Source organism: Corvus kubaryi, unplaced genomic scaffold (genome assembly GCF_017639235.1).
Source record: "Corvus kubaryi isolate FWS band 111438036 unplaced genomic scaffold, C.kubaryi_AGA036_p1.0 37392, whole genome shotgun sequence".
Taxonomy (NCBI): Eukaryota; Metazoa; Chordata; class Aves; order Passeriformes; family Corvidae; genus Corvus; species Corvus kubaryi.
This window is the reverse complement of record NW_024581131.1, coordinates 96,669-111,290: the sequence shown is the minus strand read 5'-3', so window position 1 is coordinate 111,290 and position 14,622 is coordinate 96,669. Positions and strand designations below refer to the sequence as shown.

The 14,622-nt window shown below is 40.3% G+C and overlaps 1 protein-coding gene across 4 annotated transcripts in view; it reads left to right on the top strand.

Moving 5' to 3' along the window:
- The window catches only part of AMPD3 (adenosine monophosphate deaminase 3), a 33,684-nt gene extending 19,293 nt beyond the window's left edge, over window positions 1-14,391 (top strand). For 3 of the 4 annotated variants that reach the window (XM_042038407.1, XM_042038406.1, XM_042038405.1), the window contains exons 7-15: window positions 573-767; window positions 1,016-1,147; window positions 2,048-2,211; window positions 3,333-3,459; window positions 4,207-4,370; window positions 6,375-6,495; window positions 8,403-8,576; window positions 9,662-9,772; window positions 10,696-14,391. In XM_042038407.1, coding sequence (XP_041894341.1) covers window positions 573-767; window positions 1,016-1,147; window positions 2,048-2,211; window positions 3,333-3,459; window positions 4,207-4,370; window positions 6,375-6,495; window positions 8,403-8,576; window positions 9,662-9,772; window positions 10,696-10,872 — 1,365 coding nt within the window. In that variant the 3' untranslated portion in view covers window positions 10,873-14,391. Of the gene's footprint in view, window positions 1-572; window positions 768-1,015; window positions 1,148-2,047; window positions 2,212-3,332; window positions 3,460-4,206; window positions 4,371-6,374; window positions 6,496-8,402; window positions 8,577-8,799; window positions 8,884-9,661; window positions 9,774-10,695 lie in introns of those variants that run through there. The other variant, XM_042038410.1, reaches the window with a different exon arrangement.
- The last annotated feature ends 231 nt before the right edge of the window (window positions 14,392-14,622 follow it).

Below are 14,622 nucleotides of genomic sequence, written 5' to 3'. Positions count from 1 at the left end.
TGTCAGCATTATGAGTTGCTGTATTATAATTAAACTTGGAAAAAATGGTGACAAAAATCGCTTGTGTATATTGTTCAGTTCTGCTGACCTAAGATGTTTCACATGGTTGAAATACAAAAATGAATTCTGCTTTTGGAAATGGCTGAGAATTCCAAGGCCCTTCAGCCAGTGACGATAGTTATAACCACAGTCTATAACTAGAGTGGCATTGTTGATTCATTAATGAAGTAAAAGGATACTAACGGATCAGAGTGTCCTTTAAGGAAGTATCAAATTTAATCTGAACCCAGGGTCAGTGATTGGCACTTTGAATGTATCTTGTTGAAAATTTTCCTATTTAAATAGGAAACTATTAATTGAGGGCTACTTTACTTACAGTTATGCTTATTGAACAATTCCACCAAAATCAAAATCTCAGCATTCTGAAACATTTTGATTTGCTTAGGCACTAATCCATTTGTTACTTAAGGAATGTTCTAGAAGGCTTTAGTCCCTGTTGTCAGTGACATAGATACTTTGCTAATTAAGTTTATGTAGATGGATGATAAGCATGAATAACCTTTTGATTTCAGGTGGACACTCATATCCATGCTGCTGCCTGCATGAACCAGAAGCACTTACTGAGGTTTATTAAGCACACCTATCAAACGGAGCCTGACAGGATTGTTGCAGAGAAAAAAGGCAAGAAGATGACTTTAAAGCAAGTCTTCGAAAGCCTTCACATGGACCCCTATGACCTCACTGTAGACTCTTTAGATGTCCATGCAGTAAGTCTAGTAAAATGACAAAACAAATGGGAAAAAAGCTAAGTTTTCCAAGTGCAAAGTTCTAATTTCTACAATGTTTGCATGATAACTTACTAAATCAGAATTTGACTTCATGCATTACAGTGCATGTTTGAAAGAAGTTACCACAGGATTTTTCTTTTCTGTGCCTTTTATTGCTAGGCAATGTAATTTGTAAACTATTTTCTGTTCTTAAAACCATGGTTATTTGGGTTTTTTCCCTCCTCCAGGGACGTCAAACATTTCATCGATTTGACAAATTCAATTCCAAGTACAATCCAGTTGGTGCCAGTGAGCTGAGGGACTTGTATTTGAAGACTGAGAACTATATTGGTGGTGAATATTTTGCTCGTATGGTCAAGGTAAATAAGTTTCAAGCTTTTCCAGCTGTAGAGAAATGAAGGTTTGTAATAGATTTGTGATGTCATAATTGTATTTAGAGCTTACACTGTGGTTAAGTGATTCCAAGTATTGGGCTTGCTCCAGCAATTCCTCAGAGGAAACCTCTGCTAAGCCAGCCCCTGCTGCTTTCTGAATAGTTTTATAAGTTAGAAACATACACATAAGCTGTATATGAGTTCAGAGCTGAGTTGTGGGCAGTTTCAAACTAATGGAGAGCAGATGAGGGTCAATTCACTGGTTTAATACTTTGTTAGGATTTAGTTGGCTACTGGTAGTTGCTAGGGAAGGAGGAGCTAGGGCAGTGCCTCTGCATAAATCTGCATCTGCACATGCATGCAGTAGGCTTCAAATTAATTTCTTAGAACAAAAAAATTTGTAGTTTTTGTGATGTAGTAGATGTCAGCTCTTCTTGAATATACAGAAGTATTGTCTAAAATTAATTGCTGTAAAATCGCTTGCTACCACAGATTCTGGGTCAGATTCTCCATTGTTCTGCATATTTTATGTAGACATTTGCTCTAGTTTAAATAGTCTAATTCTGATTTATCAATCTTAAACTTAGGTCTGACAAAGGTGTTAGTAATGACTGCACAAGAACATTGTCCTCTAAAAGGAGGTGTTAGAGTTATTGCTGGTTATATATACAGTTAAGTTATACTCACATATTGGAGAGAGCTTGCTAGGAGAATATTTAGATGCCTAAAATAAAACAGTGGATTGAAAGACAAGAGGTTCCCTTTATCTTTAAAGGGTGCCAATACAGTTATGTCTGCTCTGAGGAAAATGCAATGATAAATATATTTCTAGCTGTAAATGATCTCAGTATCCATATTAAAGCAAATATATTTATTACTTACTAGGAAGTAGCCCGTGAACTAGAAGAAAGTAAGTACCAGTACACAGAACCCCGCTTATCTGTTTATGGACGGTCTCCAGATGAATGGCTGAACTTGGCAAAATGGTTCATTAAGCATAAAGTTTATTCCCCTAATATGCGCTGGATAATTCAGGTTCCCAGAATCTAGTAAGTAATCAGGAGCTCTTGGTAATCTTAATAGTTTGAAATCATACCAATGACTTAATTTCTGATAATATTTAGATGGCTTCTATTTATAAGCAATAGCTTGGGAGATTTATTTTTTACCATTGGTGCAGTTTTCCTGACAGTCTGGGGGTGGAAGACAGGAGATGGGGATTGAATCTACTCTTTATGAAGCTATTCAAAACTACTGTGAATTATTTGTAAGTCTGAAACCAAAAATTACAACTGGGTGAAATCAAGCTGCATTCAAAGGCAAGTTAAAATACAATTTAGTAATGAAAATAAATCAACTCCTGAATTCCATGAAGGAGTAGAAAATGCTCTGTAAAACTGTTATCATCAAGATTAGTAACTAAATGACAGTGAACTTGGAAACAACCCAAGCTTGATGATTTCCCAGCTTGAATCCGTATCAGTTCTTAGTTTTTAAGCATCCTTTGGGACTTCATTTCTTTGTTTCCAATACTGTGTGTTGTAATACAGTGTCCCCTGATAATTTTGTCAGACTTAATAGCTGAGCTTCATGTTTTGAAATGTCACAGTAGGAGTATCAGTAGAGAAGGAGCTGTCACAGTCACATATGCCCCCCAGAGTGTGCTTTTCACTGGGGAGAAAGTTTCTCTAATTTCTTATGTAGCAATTTCTTAAATGCATGGCACAGTCAGCACTTTGAACAAGTCACGCACTTAGTGGCACATGGAAGTACCATCCCTTTTTCTGAAAGGCTCACTAAAGCATAGCATTCTACTTTCCTTTGGAGTAGTTACAACTTTAGGAAACAGAATCTTTTATGAGAGGTAGTTCCTTATCTCCTGTTAGTACGTGGATATCTGCAAGGGAAAGGGTCACTGCTCTGAGGCAGCATCTACCCCTGCACGCTGTCTCTATTTTTGGAGCATGTGAGAGCTTCAGCAGAGCCTGGATGAAGCAGAGTGCTAGGCAGTGCAGGAAACAGAGCACAGAGACGATCTGCCCTGACAGAAACTTTGAAATTTCTGAATCCTGGTGGTACTGAAGCTCTAGAATGTACACAAATAACAGAAAGTACGAAAGTGAAGGACAATACAAGCTTATTAAAGAATGTGTCTATTTTTCCCCTTCAGTGACATATTTAGGTCTAAAAATATTCTGCCTAGTTTTGGGAAGATGTTGGAGAACATCTTTGTACCTTTGTTTGAAGCAACAATCAATCCCAAAGACCACAAAGAATTGCACCTATTCCTCAAATATGTAAGTATGTTTGGGTTTTCTGTCTCACATGAAATAGATCCTCTAGTACTCATATTTTATTTGGTCCACAGCTGTTCCCAGACACTAAAAAAAGCTTCCTTCTCCATAGATTGCTTGTATTATTGTTTCAAAGCCCTGACATACAATTTAATAAAAGTCTGACTGAGGTCCTGTTGTCAGATAAGCTGTTTATTTCCTCAGCAGCTCAGCACCTATTTATTTGTGCTTTCATTAATGACCAAAAATGTTTGCATGCTCTTGTGCATCATCAGCCAGGATGGGTACTTTGAGCTGGTTCTGGACTGGCCTCCAAGAAGGAGGCAGCTGAAAGGATGCATTGTTTAGATCCTGATGGATCTCAGGAGAGAAGTGGGGATGTAGCTGCTAGGACAAGGTTAACACAGCCATTTCTGAGTGTGCCCCGAAGCAGAAGAACTCTGAGGTTTGCTGGGAGCCTCTTGCTTCCAGCTGCTTATCAAAGACAACAGATGAGTTCAAAGGATTACAGTCTGGATCTCAGGGAATCTTGCAGCTCTGTAAGCCCCCGCGGCATCCTGAAGGCTTTTGTGCACCTGGGCTTCCTGTTTGTCTCAGAAGAAGGGATGCAGAGCAGCAGGACTGCTAGGGTAGGGAGGGAAACAAAGGAAGAGGGACTGGATACTTTGTTCAAGCAAGTCCTGAAGCAAGAGTGACACTGAAGTTTGCTTCTAGAAAACCCTAATTGCTGTGAATTTCCTATCCCACCAGGTGACTGGCTTTGACAGTGTTGATGATGAATCCAAACACAGTGGCCATATGTTCTCTGACAAGAGCCTTAACCCTGACCTGTGGACCAGTGAGAAGAATCCCCCATATAGCTATTATTTGTATTATATGTATGTGAACATCATGTTGCTAAACAACCTTAGGAGGTAAGTAGATACTGCTCCCAGAAAATCAGTATCTTGCTCTCAGACTAAGTCAAGTGTCTAGATTACAGATCTTCTGAAACAAGGGTTATTTTGAATTTTTTAAAGAGTTGTCACTTGAGATATTTTGAAAAAAATTACTACAGAACTAGTTCAAATGAAATACTCAGAAATTGTAGAAGCATCAGATTAGTATCTTGGTTTGGTATTTGTGTGTATTTTGGGGTTTTTTAACTCCTTAAAGCTGCATATATCAAACAAAACGTAAGAAGGAACCCCACAAAATTCACTTACTGACCTTTGCTTGGCTTCACAGTGGATTTCCAAGTACAATGTACCTGCCTCTTGGTGGCTTGCTGTCTCCTGGTAATTTCAGAGACACAAAGTTCTGTTGTGACCCACTGCCTTAGGGGCTGCTGCATTCAGAGACAGACCAAGTAGGACACAATTACAAGCTGCACATCCAGCTAACTTCCTTTGGCAGGCTTATTGACTCACTCAGTTTTACTGCTTTTGAGACCAGCATCTGGGCAAGTCATGCAGGGAGTTATGTGACATCAGACTGCCAAAGCAGATTTTGGCATCAGGCTCAGGAAAGCCTGAAATTCAACATCAGGTTATGTTGCTAAATTTGCAGCTGACTCATTGAGTGACCTGCACAACTGACTCCAGCTGAGGCACAGTGAGGTTATCCATTGATATGACAGTGTCATCACTTACCCTCAAGGATTTGATTTATTTAGGTTGTTTTAGTTATTTAGAAAACGTTTGGGGATTTTCTTCTAGAACGTGCACAGATTTGTCATTTTACAATTTTATCCAAGTAAACATTTGGAATGTTATTTCTTCTCTCCCACTGCTACTTCAAGCATTAATGTCTCTATCATCCTATTTGATCAAAACTCATAATACAAACACCCACCTTAAATTACCTTGTATGTGTAACAAACAGGCATAGTTGTTAGTTTTAATTCTGTAATGGAAAGGCCACTCTACAGCAGATAAGCCATCCCTTTCTCCTGACTTCCTTTACGTTCTCTGCAGTCTACATGCTTTTTCTATTCCAAGGACAGATTCTGCCAGCACTTTCTTTTTTACCTCGAGATCATTTCAACCACTGTATTAAAATGCCCCCAGATAATCATTAAATATTCTTTGCAGCTAAGTGAGATACTGACAGAATTCACCAATGAGTCACTACAACTGTGTCACCCTGTTCACCCTGTTAATCATACTGAGTACTTGAGTCAACACAGCCCTGACAAGACTGTTTTATATTTTTTGTAATATTAGCGAGGATGGATTACATCCTCACATCAGGAGAAATGTTACTAAATTTCCACCCTAGAATTGCCTTGTATTTTAGCACTCCTTGTTGAAATTGTGTTTTAAACATCTCCAGATACTTGTGGGACATTTGTCTGAACTGAGTAACAGGGTCCATTATAACCTCAAACCCAGCATCACTTTTAATGTAGATGATAACATAATTCTAGAAATTACAGTGTGAACTCTGGTGTAGTAACTAACATTCCTGCTTCTGAGGGTGTGGTTTTATGCTACACTTACCCTGGTGAGATGGCAGGCTCTCATCACACTAGTACTGTTAGCTAACTCTTGGCAACGTGCTTCCCCTTCCTCATTTTGAACCAGGAATTCTGCAGCCACGGGTTGCATGGGTTTACTGAATTTTCCATCTGTCAGTTCACTCCACTTAAATCCATTCAGTAGCTGTTCACCCAGTGGGGTGACAATTGCTGAATGAGGTGTTCTGGGGAGGAAAGAAGATACAAATATGTCTGGTGGTAGAAGGGGCTTCGGTAGCGGGACGCACCCTTTTGACAGCAGCCCACGACAGGTAGGCCTGATTAGATGTCACATCAAACTGTAGGAGAATGTGTAACTTGATTTTCTTCTTTTTAAATTCACATATTAATGACAGTTATATACCAAAGAGATAAAGAACAGTGCCTTTTTTTCAGAGTAACTTGCTTTTTATCTCCTCAGGGAAAGAGGCATGTGCACTTTCCTGTTTCGACCTCACTGTGGAGAAGCTGGGTCTATCACACACCTTGTTTCTGCCTTTCTGACAGCAGACAACATCTCTCATGGATTGCTCCTGAAGAAGGTATTGCTTGGTTGCTCCTCAACTAATCATTGTGTGCTCAGACACCTGTCACTGGTTCGAACTGCAGGCATCAAACTGACTTTTATCTGAGCAGCCCAAAATTAATTTTGGGCCGCCCCATTAATTCATTTTCTTAGCAAGGGACAAGTAACTCTTCAGTTTGGTCAGAAACTCCAGCCAGACCACCCCAACACCAGAACACGTTGGGGTGTTGGAGGGACTCCAGAGGAGGCCATGAGTACCTCTGGTGAAGCACCTCTCCTCTGAGGAACGGCTGAGAGCATAGGGGTTGTGCAGCCTGGAAAAGTGAAGGCTCCAGGGAGACCTTCTAGCACCTTCCAGTACCTAAACAGGGGTTACAAGAGAGCTGGAGAGGGGCTTTTTGCAAGGGCAGGCAGTGACAGAACAAGGGAGAGTTGATAGAGGGTAGGTTTAGATCAGATATTGGGAAGAAGTTCTTTACTGTGAGAGTGGTGAGGCACTGGCACAGGTTGCCCAGAAGCTGTGGATGTCCCATCACTGGAAGTGTTCAAGGCCAGGTTGGATGCGGCTTTGAGCCACCTGGTCTAGTGAAAGATGTCCCTGCCCATGGCTGGGGGTTGGAACCAGATGATCTTTAAGGCCCTTTCCAAACCAAATTATTTAATGATTCAATGAAATAAATAAGCTCAACTGAACTTCCTATTCTTAAGCTACAAAAAGACAGCTTTGTCTTCACAGGGAAGATCAGATATGTTCAGATATGTCAAAGACCTGGCAGCACCTGTTTTTGGTACTCCAAGCAGAGCTACTTGTTACTACTCCCTGGTTTAGTCCCAGAAGAACTTAAGGAAAGCTCTTATTTTTTCTCTATGGGGATAAAGGTCATTTTCTCAGATTGGCATTTCTGTACTTCAGGGTTCATTCAGAAGTTCTTTAAGGGTTTGATTATTTTGATCAAGAAATGCAACATAGCTGTTTGACACAACAATATTTTAGACAGAACTCAATTGTTATGACAGAACAAATGTTACAATTCCTGTCACATCAGTTAATAAGAACCATCACTCAACCCCATCTGCAGGGCACTGTTTCATAATTAAAATAATTGGTCAGTGGGTGGCAGACTTGTACTTAGTTCCCTGTAATCTTTCAGGAGTTCCCTTATAAGTGAGATTTTTCTGCTTAATGCTGGAAAATTCTCTGTATTTTTCAATATAACCAAGAACAAAGAAAAAATCTGCCTAAAATCATGTCTGATACTATGCTCACAAGTAGTAATTCCCAAAATTAGACCCAGACAGAGTAGCAGTAAAGCAGAGTGTGACCAAAGAATTCTCCTCTTCACTGTCTCCTGCGTGGCCTGGTGTGATAAGATGGCATAACAGGTACTAATAATAGTAACAGAAATAAAGGTACTTGTTAGGTTCACAGGTTGGCTGAGGCAAAATAGTAATAAAGATGAGGTGATCACAGATAATTTCTGTTATGTACAACAGCAACACATGACTTCTCATAAATTAAAACTTCTTTTGCTGCTAAAATTTACCTATTGGACTGCAGCTTTGGAAATAAAAAATTGTTTAGCAGTTCTTGCCCATCTGTTTTCTGTGAAGGTATGCAGCTGGTATCAAATGCAGTGCCCATAATGGTCATATATACTTACTAATCTACAGTAATATTAGTCACCTTATTTTTATAAAGATGACACCTATATTTAAGAATGTAAATTATTTTTATAAAAATCAGTAATATTTAAAATTCAGACTTTTAAATATTTTGTAGAGAAGTCGTGGTTTAATGTCAACCTAAGTTTTTTGGTCTTAGTCTTCCCTCTGTAGTGCTGTTTCCATTTTATCCAAGGGAAATCCTGCTCTTTTTCATTATCCCATAGTACCATTAAATGCTGACTGTGTTTTGTTTTGCAGAGCCCTGTCCTCCAGTATCTTTATTATCTTGCACAAATACCCATTGCTATGTCCCCACTTAGTAACAACAGCCTATTCCTGGAGTACTCAAAAAATCCACTACGGGAATTTCTCCATAAGGGACTGCACATCTCCCTCTCCACAGATGATCCTATGCAGTTTCATTATACAAAGGTAGGAATCGCAAAAAGCCCTGGCTTTGAATTTGGCAACAGCACCACACGGGTCCAGACTGACCTGAAAGCTGTTTTATTTCATTGCTTAGGACATAGTGTCATGTCTTTCAGTCACTTCATTCATTCTCCCTCCTCATTCTCTGTCTACTACTCACTGTTAGGCTTCGGAAGGAAATGTCTGATTTCCTAATTATGTTTCTTTTGTACTCTTGCCTCTCCAGTGTTGGCTGTTGAAGTATAAAATGAAGGATGAGGCTGAAGGGAGGTTTGAGCCTTCATAAACAATCCTCTAGAGTGCCAGGAAAGTCCAGTTTCCTTACTCTAATAAGTCTGGGGAAGTACATTATAAAAACACGATGTGGAATCTCAAGATGACATATGAGCTGCTTGCCCAGTGAGCTGAAACAGATTCCTGCCCTTGGGTGGCCTGGCAGGACAGGAGTGCCTGGTCACTGGCTGTGATGCCCTCGTTTGTGGCTGGCACCGATTTGAGCCATGCTGTGCCCAGAGGGGCCCATCCATTGCTCAGCTGCGTGTCCCAGGACAAGCCGAGCTCTGCTGGCCTTGCCCCGGGCTGGCTGCTGGCCGGGACACGGAGCTGCTGCTGGCTGGAGCATGGATGCAGTCACATGGAGTGTGGAGGATCCTCCTCTGGGACAGCCCACTGGGGCCACACCCGCCCGCCTGATGCGGGAGGGCCGGAGCAAGAAATTGCCCTGCTACCTGTCCATGTGCACATTCACTCAAGCTTTACAACTGGGTGCTCCAGGGTGTTTGTGTACCCTGGGGGCTCCTTTGCAATTGCCTAGGAAATGCCTCCAAGGATCTGGACTGCAGGCTGCAATTTCTTAGACTAAGCTAACTGGATACCCAGTGCCTTATTAATTATTAACCAGTAGTCCTTGGGAAATTTGAAATAAACAATTCTTTTCATAGTGATTGTGATTTTTAAAGTTTTAAACTTCTAATTTTTCACAGCTGTCTAAAGAGCATGTATAAAATCCTTAATTAGTAATGAGTACATATCCCCATTTATATCTTATTTACATATAATTTAATATTAAATGTATTTTGGTGCTGCAGGAAGCTCTCATGGAAGAATATGCTATTGCAGCTCAGGTGTGGAAACTAAGTACCTGTGACTTGTGTGAAATAGCAAGAAACAGCGTTCTACAGAGCGGATTGTCAGATAAGGTAAGTATGTCTGGAAAACCTCTTTTGTGAATATTAGGGCAAGTAGGAACCCAGAAGTCAATAGTCTGAACACTGAATAGCAGATGCTTAGTGACGTATTTGTGCACATCCCTGTCCTCTTTTCCAGAAATAGTCAAAACTATCTGCTATGCAGTCTGACATTACAAGTAAAGTATTAACATTACTTTTCCCCATTAGCTTTGTTTTGGAATTCTCAAAATACGTAGAGACACCAGATGCCTGTTTATACTCAGCTCTCCTTCCAGTTACAAACTTAATTATTTTGGTGATATCCCTCTGCCAGTGATTTTCTACATCGTGTCTTAGCATTAAGTAAAAATAAACAGCCTGGCATAAGCAAGGCATGTTTTTGCTTAAAAGGGAGTACTACAGAAAATATTCTTGTTTAGATAGGCAGTCAGATTAAATTCCCTTTTGGCCTTAAAATTCTATATAGCCAGAACTAGGACTTACTTTAGATCATCCTCTCTTCTATGTCACTTTTGAACAATTCTTTGAAGGAACTGGTATGTGAAGGGGCTTCATGAGTATATTCTGTTGTTTCTTCCAATATTTCCTAGGGACAACTACTCATTTTCCTCTTGTGCAACATTTAACTGACAAAAGAGACCTAAGCCTCTTTTTGCCCTCTCACATGCAAGATACAGCAAGGAAGGCTGAACACTAACACAGAGGGTTTTAGCAAGCCAGACTGAGTGCAGTTTTGAGTGATTGTATGGATAAACTTTGACCTTAAAATCTCCTAAACTGGTTAAGACTCTGAGGAAGAGTTCAATGCCCAGCTGGTTGAAACTGCTCTTTTCACTTGTACTGGACTCATTCAACTAACAAACACTTATTTCTGCAATAAATCAAAATAGTTGAACTGACTTCTTCCTTTTCATGTTTAATCCCATTCACAGGAAAAACAGAAATTCCTAGGGGTGAATTATTGCAAGGAAGGGCCTGAAGGAAATGACATTCGAAAGACAAATGTTGCCCAGATCCGGATGGCCTTCAGGTACGAGACTCTGTGCAATGAACTCAGCTTCCTGGCTGATGCCATGAGAACAGAAGATATTTCTACTCTGTCCAAGTAGTTACAAACTCAGAGAAACCAGAACATGTCCCTCCTGAGCAGGATAAAATGCAAATTGACATCAAATCATCTGTCTTTGATGCTACCAAGACATAGCTGAACAGTACAAAGGGAGTGTCTGTGGAAGGTAAACAGCATTTGCCATCACCTGTTACTTCATTATTCTCGTTGCAAACATTTTGGTTTCTACGAACATTAGGCTTTTTAAGATTGCTGTAAATACTAAATGCAAACTCAGAATCATGTACTATTTGTTTCATACTGTCTTAACTGTGCCCTGCAGTGTAGCCTGGGAAACCAGAGAGAATATCTGTAATGCATCTGTGCTATGCACCTGAGGATCCTGCAGATGCTGACAGCACACGCCCACCTGGTTTGGTCCTGCAAGTCTCAGTACCAGTCATGGCTTTTAACACTTTTAAGTTTAACCCTTTATTCATTAGCAGTTTCTATGGGGTGCAGAATTTTGAGGCTGCCCTTTTATTCTGGAAGGTGTTCTGACACCGTTTTTAACTCAATGTTTCAGCAGTTATATTGGAAAACAAGAAAAACCAACATCGGGTAATCTTGTTCAATAACTAATTAATTCCTGTTGTTCTGTAGTGTGTCAGTGAAGAACAACAAACGAATGCTTTTTAATCTAGCAAGTGGAAAACATGGTGTCAAAGTCGCTATAAAACATTGTAATGAGTCTAATTATATCATGAATATTTTGCCTTGAAAGCTGAGAACACTTTTTTTATTGCTTTGTAATGGGAATATGTGGATATGCCCATTCAAATTACTTAGAAATTTATGCAGATAATTCTGGTTGCGTATAAAGAGAAATTTTTTACTTGAAAAAGGGAAGTGTTCTTATGAATCAGTGGTAGAAATGCCAGACCTGATTCTGGTCCTACTTCTGACATATTTTTACACATTTGTTTTAGTCTGTATTTTAGTCTACTACAGCTGAATGGGAAGTCAAGCTGTCTATTTATACAGAAGCCAGCCCACTTGAAATCTGTCATTTCAAATCATGGTATGTTATGTTAAACTATTTATTTAGGAGGAAGTGGTTAGTACAATACAGCTACTGGAGTATTTATCACTTTCAATCTTCTTTGTATTTCATCATCCTTATGACACGGTACTACTCCTTCAGAGAGGATTAAAGGTAGTAACATAATGGCATCTTTGTATTGTAGAAGCTGCACAGAGTTTCACACCAAAAAAGACTCGAGGCCAGGGGCAGCAGAGGGCGTGGATGCCTGTGAGTCCAGCACTGCACTACTCAATTCAAAGGCCTACAGTCCCTAAGGCAGGGTCTGAACCCAGGGTTAGATCCCTGGCTCTCTTAATATCCTGCATAGGGATCCTGGGCTTCTTCAAACAGGCATTCAGCATTAATGCATAAAAAGAAAATAACTGATACTGGCCCATCAAGTCTCACCTGACCTTGAACCCTGCATGTTGTGCTCCATCAGATGTCTTGTGCCACTTGTATTTCCTAGGCCAGGCCCTTCTCCTGGAGCTTGGGCACCTACAGCCTTCCTTTCAAGAGCTCTTCGGGTCTCACTTTCCCTTGCAAATGCAGCCAGAAGTGGCAGTGGTGACACCACCAGTACCAAACAACCCATTAATGGCATAAATGTATAGAGGCATTGAAGACTCTCTCCTCAGGCTGTGGCAGTTTAAAGAGATACCTACAAGGGCACTTTTTTTAATGTTCCTGCTGTCCTGAATGGAGATTGCAAGGAAATGGCACTAAAGTAGGGGAAGAAGGAATTCCTTATCACCTCCTACAGCTGTGCAGCCTTGTAAGAACCCCCCGAGAGAGAGAGCTAAACCTAAAGATGTAGGAAGCAGCCTGGAATTAAGGCTGCTCCAAGGGAATTAAGGCACAAGAGGGAGAGTTCTGGCCATCCACTCACCATCACAGTTAGCCACTGTCATGCAGAGGGCGCTGCAGTGATTGCAGAGGTTTTTCATCCAAAACCAGGGCTGCAGGCAGGTGGTGAGAATTTGACTTTAGCTCTTTAGTGCCCCAGCCAAATATCTGCTATGTGCCAGATTTTGTATTCCTTGTACCCCTAAAAATCATGTGAGACCACGGTATGCTGCCCAACTGAACGAGAATAAAATTGTTCTGTGTCAGCAGCCCCTGTCAGCCTCACTGTTAGGAACTTTAGCAGCTCATAGAATGCAGTCTCAGAATTGGTGTCATTTGCTTAGGAGTCTGAAAAAGTGGTTTAAGCTGTTTAGCTGCCTCAAATGCAAGTGTCTTGTTTCCATCGGTACAACTTCCTAATAAACTGTTACCAACAGTACACTGTTTGTGATAAACATCTGCATCCAGGCTAAGTAAGCAACGTGCTTGGTATGAAGAATTTCAATTGTAAGTATTTCCATCTGATAAACCTTGCTTTACTTGGGTTGTTTCACCTGAAGGTCGCTATTAGTGCTGCTTTTGTTGTCACTTACATTTCTTATTTAGTTTCCTTAAAATTATACCGAATTTGTGTATGTTTAGTACCTTTTCAGCTTTCCTTACCTCAGGTTCTAATAGATCTGTAGCTGTTATTGAAAAAAAACCTGGATTTGAATATTCAGTGAATGGACAGTAATTGGGATTCTAACAATAGCCACAGTAACACATATGTGGTCATGACTACAAGTTCTGCTTTCTGTGCTTTCTTGTGTGCTGCTTTTAAGGGGAAATTGGGCTTATAGTATTACATTTGGGGAAATACTAACAGACATCCTTTCAAGCTTCCACTACTACATTTCTCCTGGTCATCCTTTAATTAGACAAATGTTACTGAATCCCAAGCTCAGTTCTTAAGCTTTGCCTTGTTTTCTTCTTTTTAAGTTGCACTTTTGTGCTCATGTGAGGCTGTTCAGAGCAGCCTTGTGGGCTCAGGCTGTGGCTGGAATAAAGAAGTAGATCCAGCATGAGTCACTGCTGTACACAGGGACACCAGTGCAGGACAGGGCAGTGGCTGATCCCCCCAGCTGCGCTGAGGTCAAACCTGGTTAGAACACAGCTGGTTTGACTCAGGGCTTGGAAGAACATCACTGCAGGTGGCTATTGGGTAAGCACTGCTGCAGCATGGAAGAATATTCTACTTTCTCTTGGCTTCATTAGGAGACAGGTTCAAATGTTATTCAAGCCTTCCTTAAATCTGTTGGTTAAAAAGCATTTTATACTTTCAATGTGAAATGATTAATTATGGCTATTTGATGTTTACAACCCATCTACCTGAACAATTTCTGTTCTTTTACTTTAGCAAACTTAAGGCATTTGCTCTGCTAGTGAAGAATACATTTTTTTTCACAGCCCAGAGCCACCTTACTGTCTCCTATCATTGTTCTTTATGTGTGACTAAACCTTTCTATTCTCTTTGCCTAGTTAAAATCCAAGTCTGAAAAGGTGTCTGTAGAAACTGCTTTTTCTTTCTGTGCCTGGGTTACATGATGTTTATCTTTTGCCTCTTGTGGAAGCATTAAACATTACATTAATAAATGAACTGTAAAAGAATATGGTTACCAGTTTTGTGTGTACCTCTCAAAAAAATTGTACCTCCTCCAAGTCTCCACATTTAAGTAGAACTAAAACCCCGTGCAATTGAACTGACTAAACCTAAATAAAGCACAAAAACTGAAAAAAAACCCCAGTGGAGATAGAGAAGACAGTAAGCACTATTTAGGAGAAGGGCTAAAGGCTTATCTGGCTTAAACCAACTGAGTGTCAATGAAAACAAACCATTCC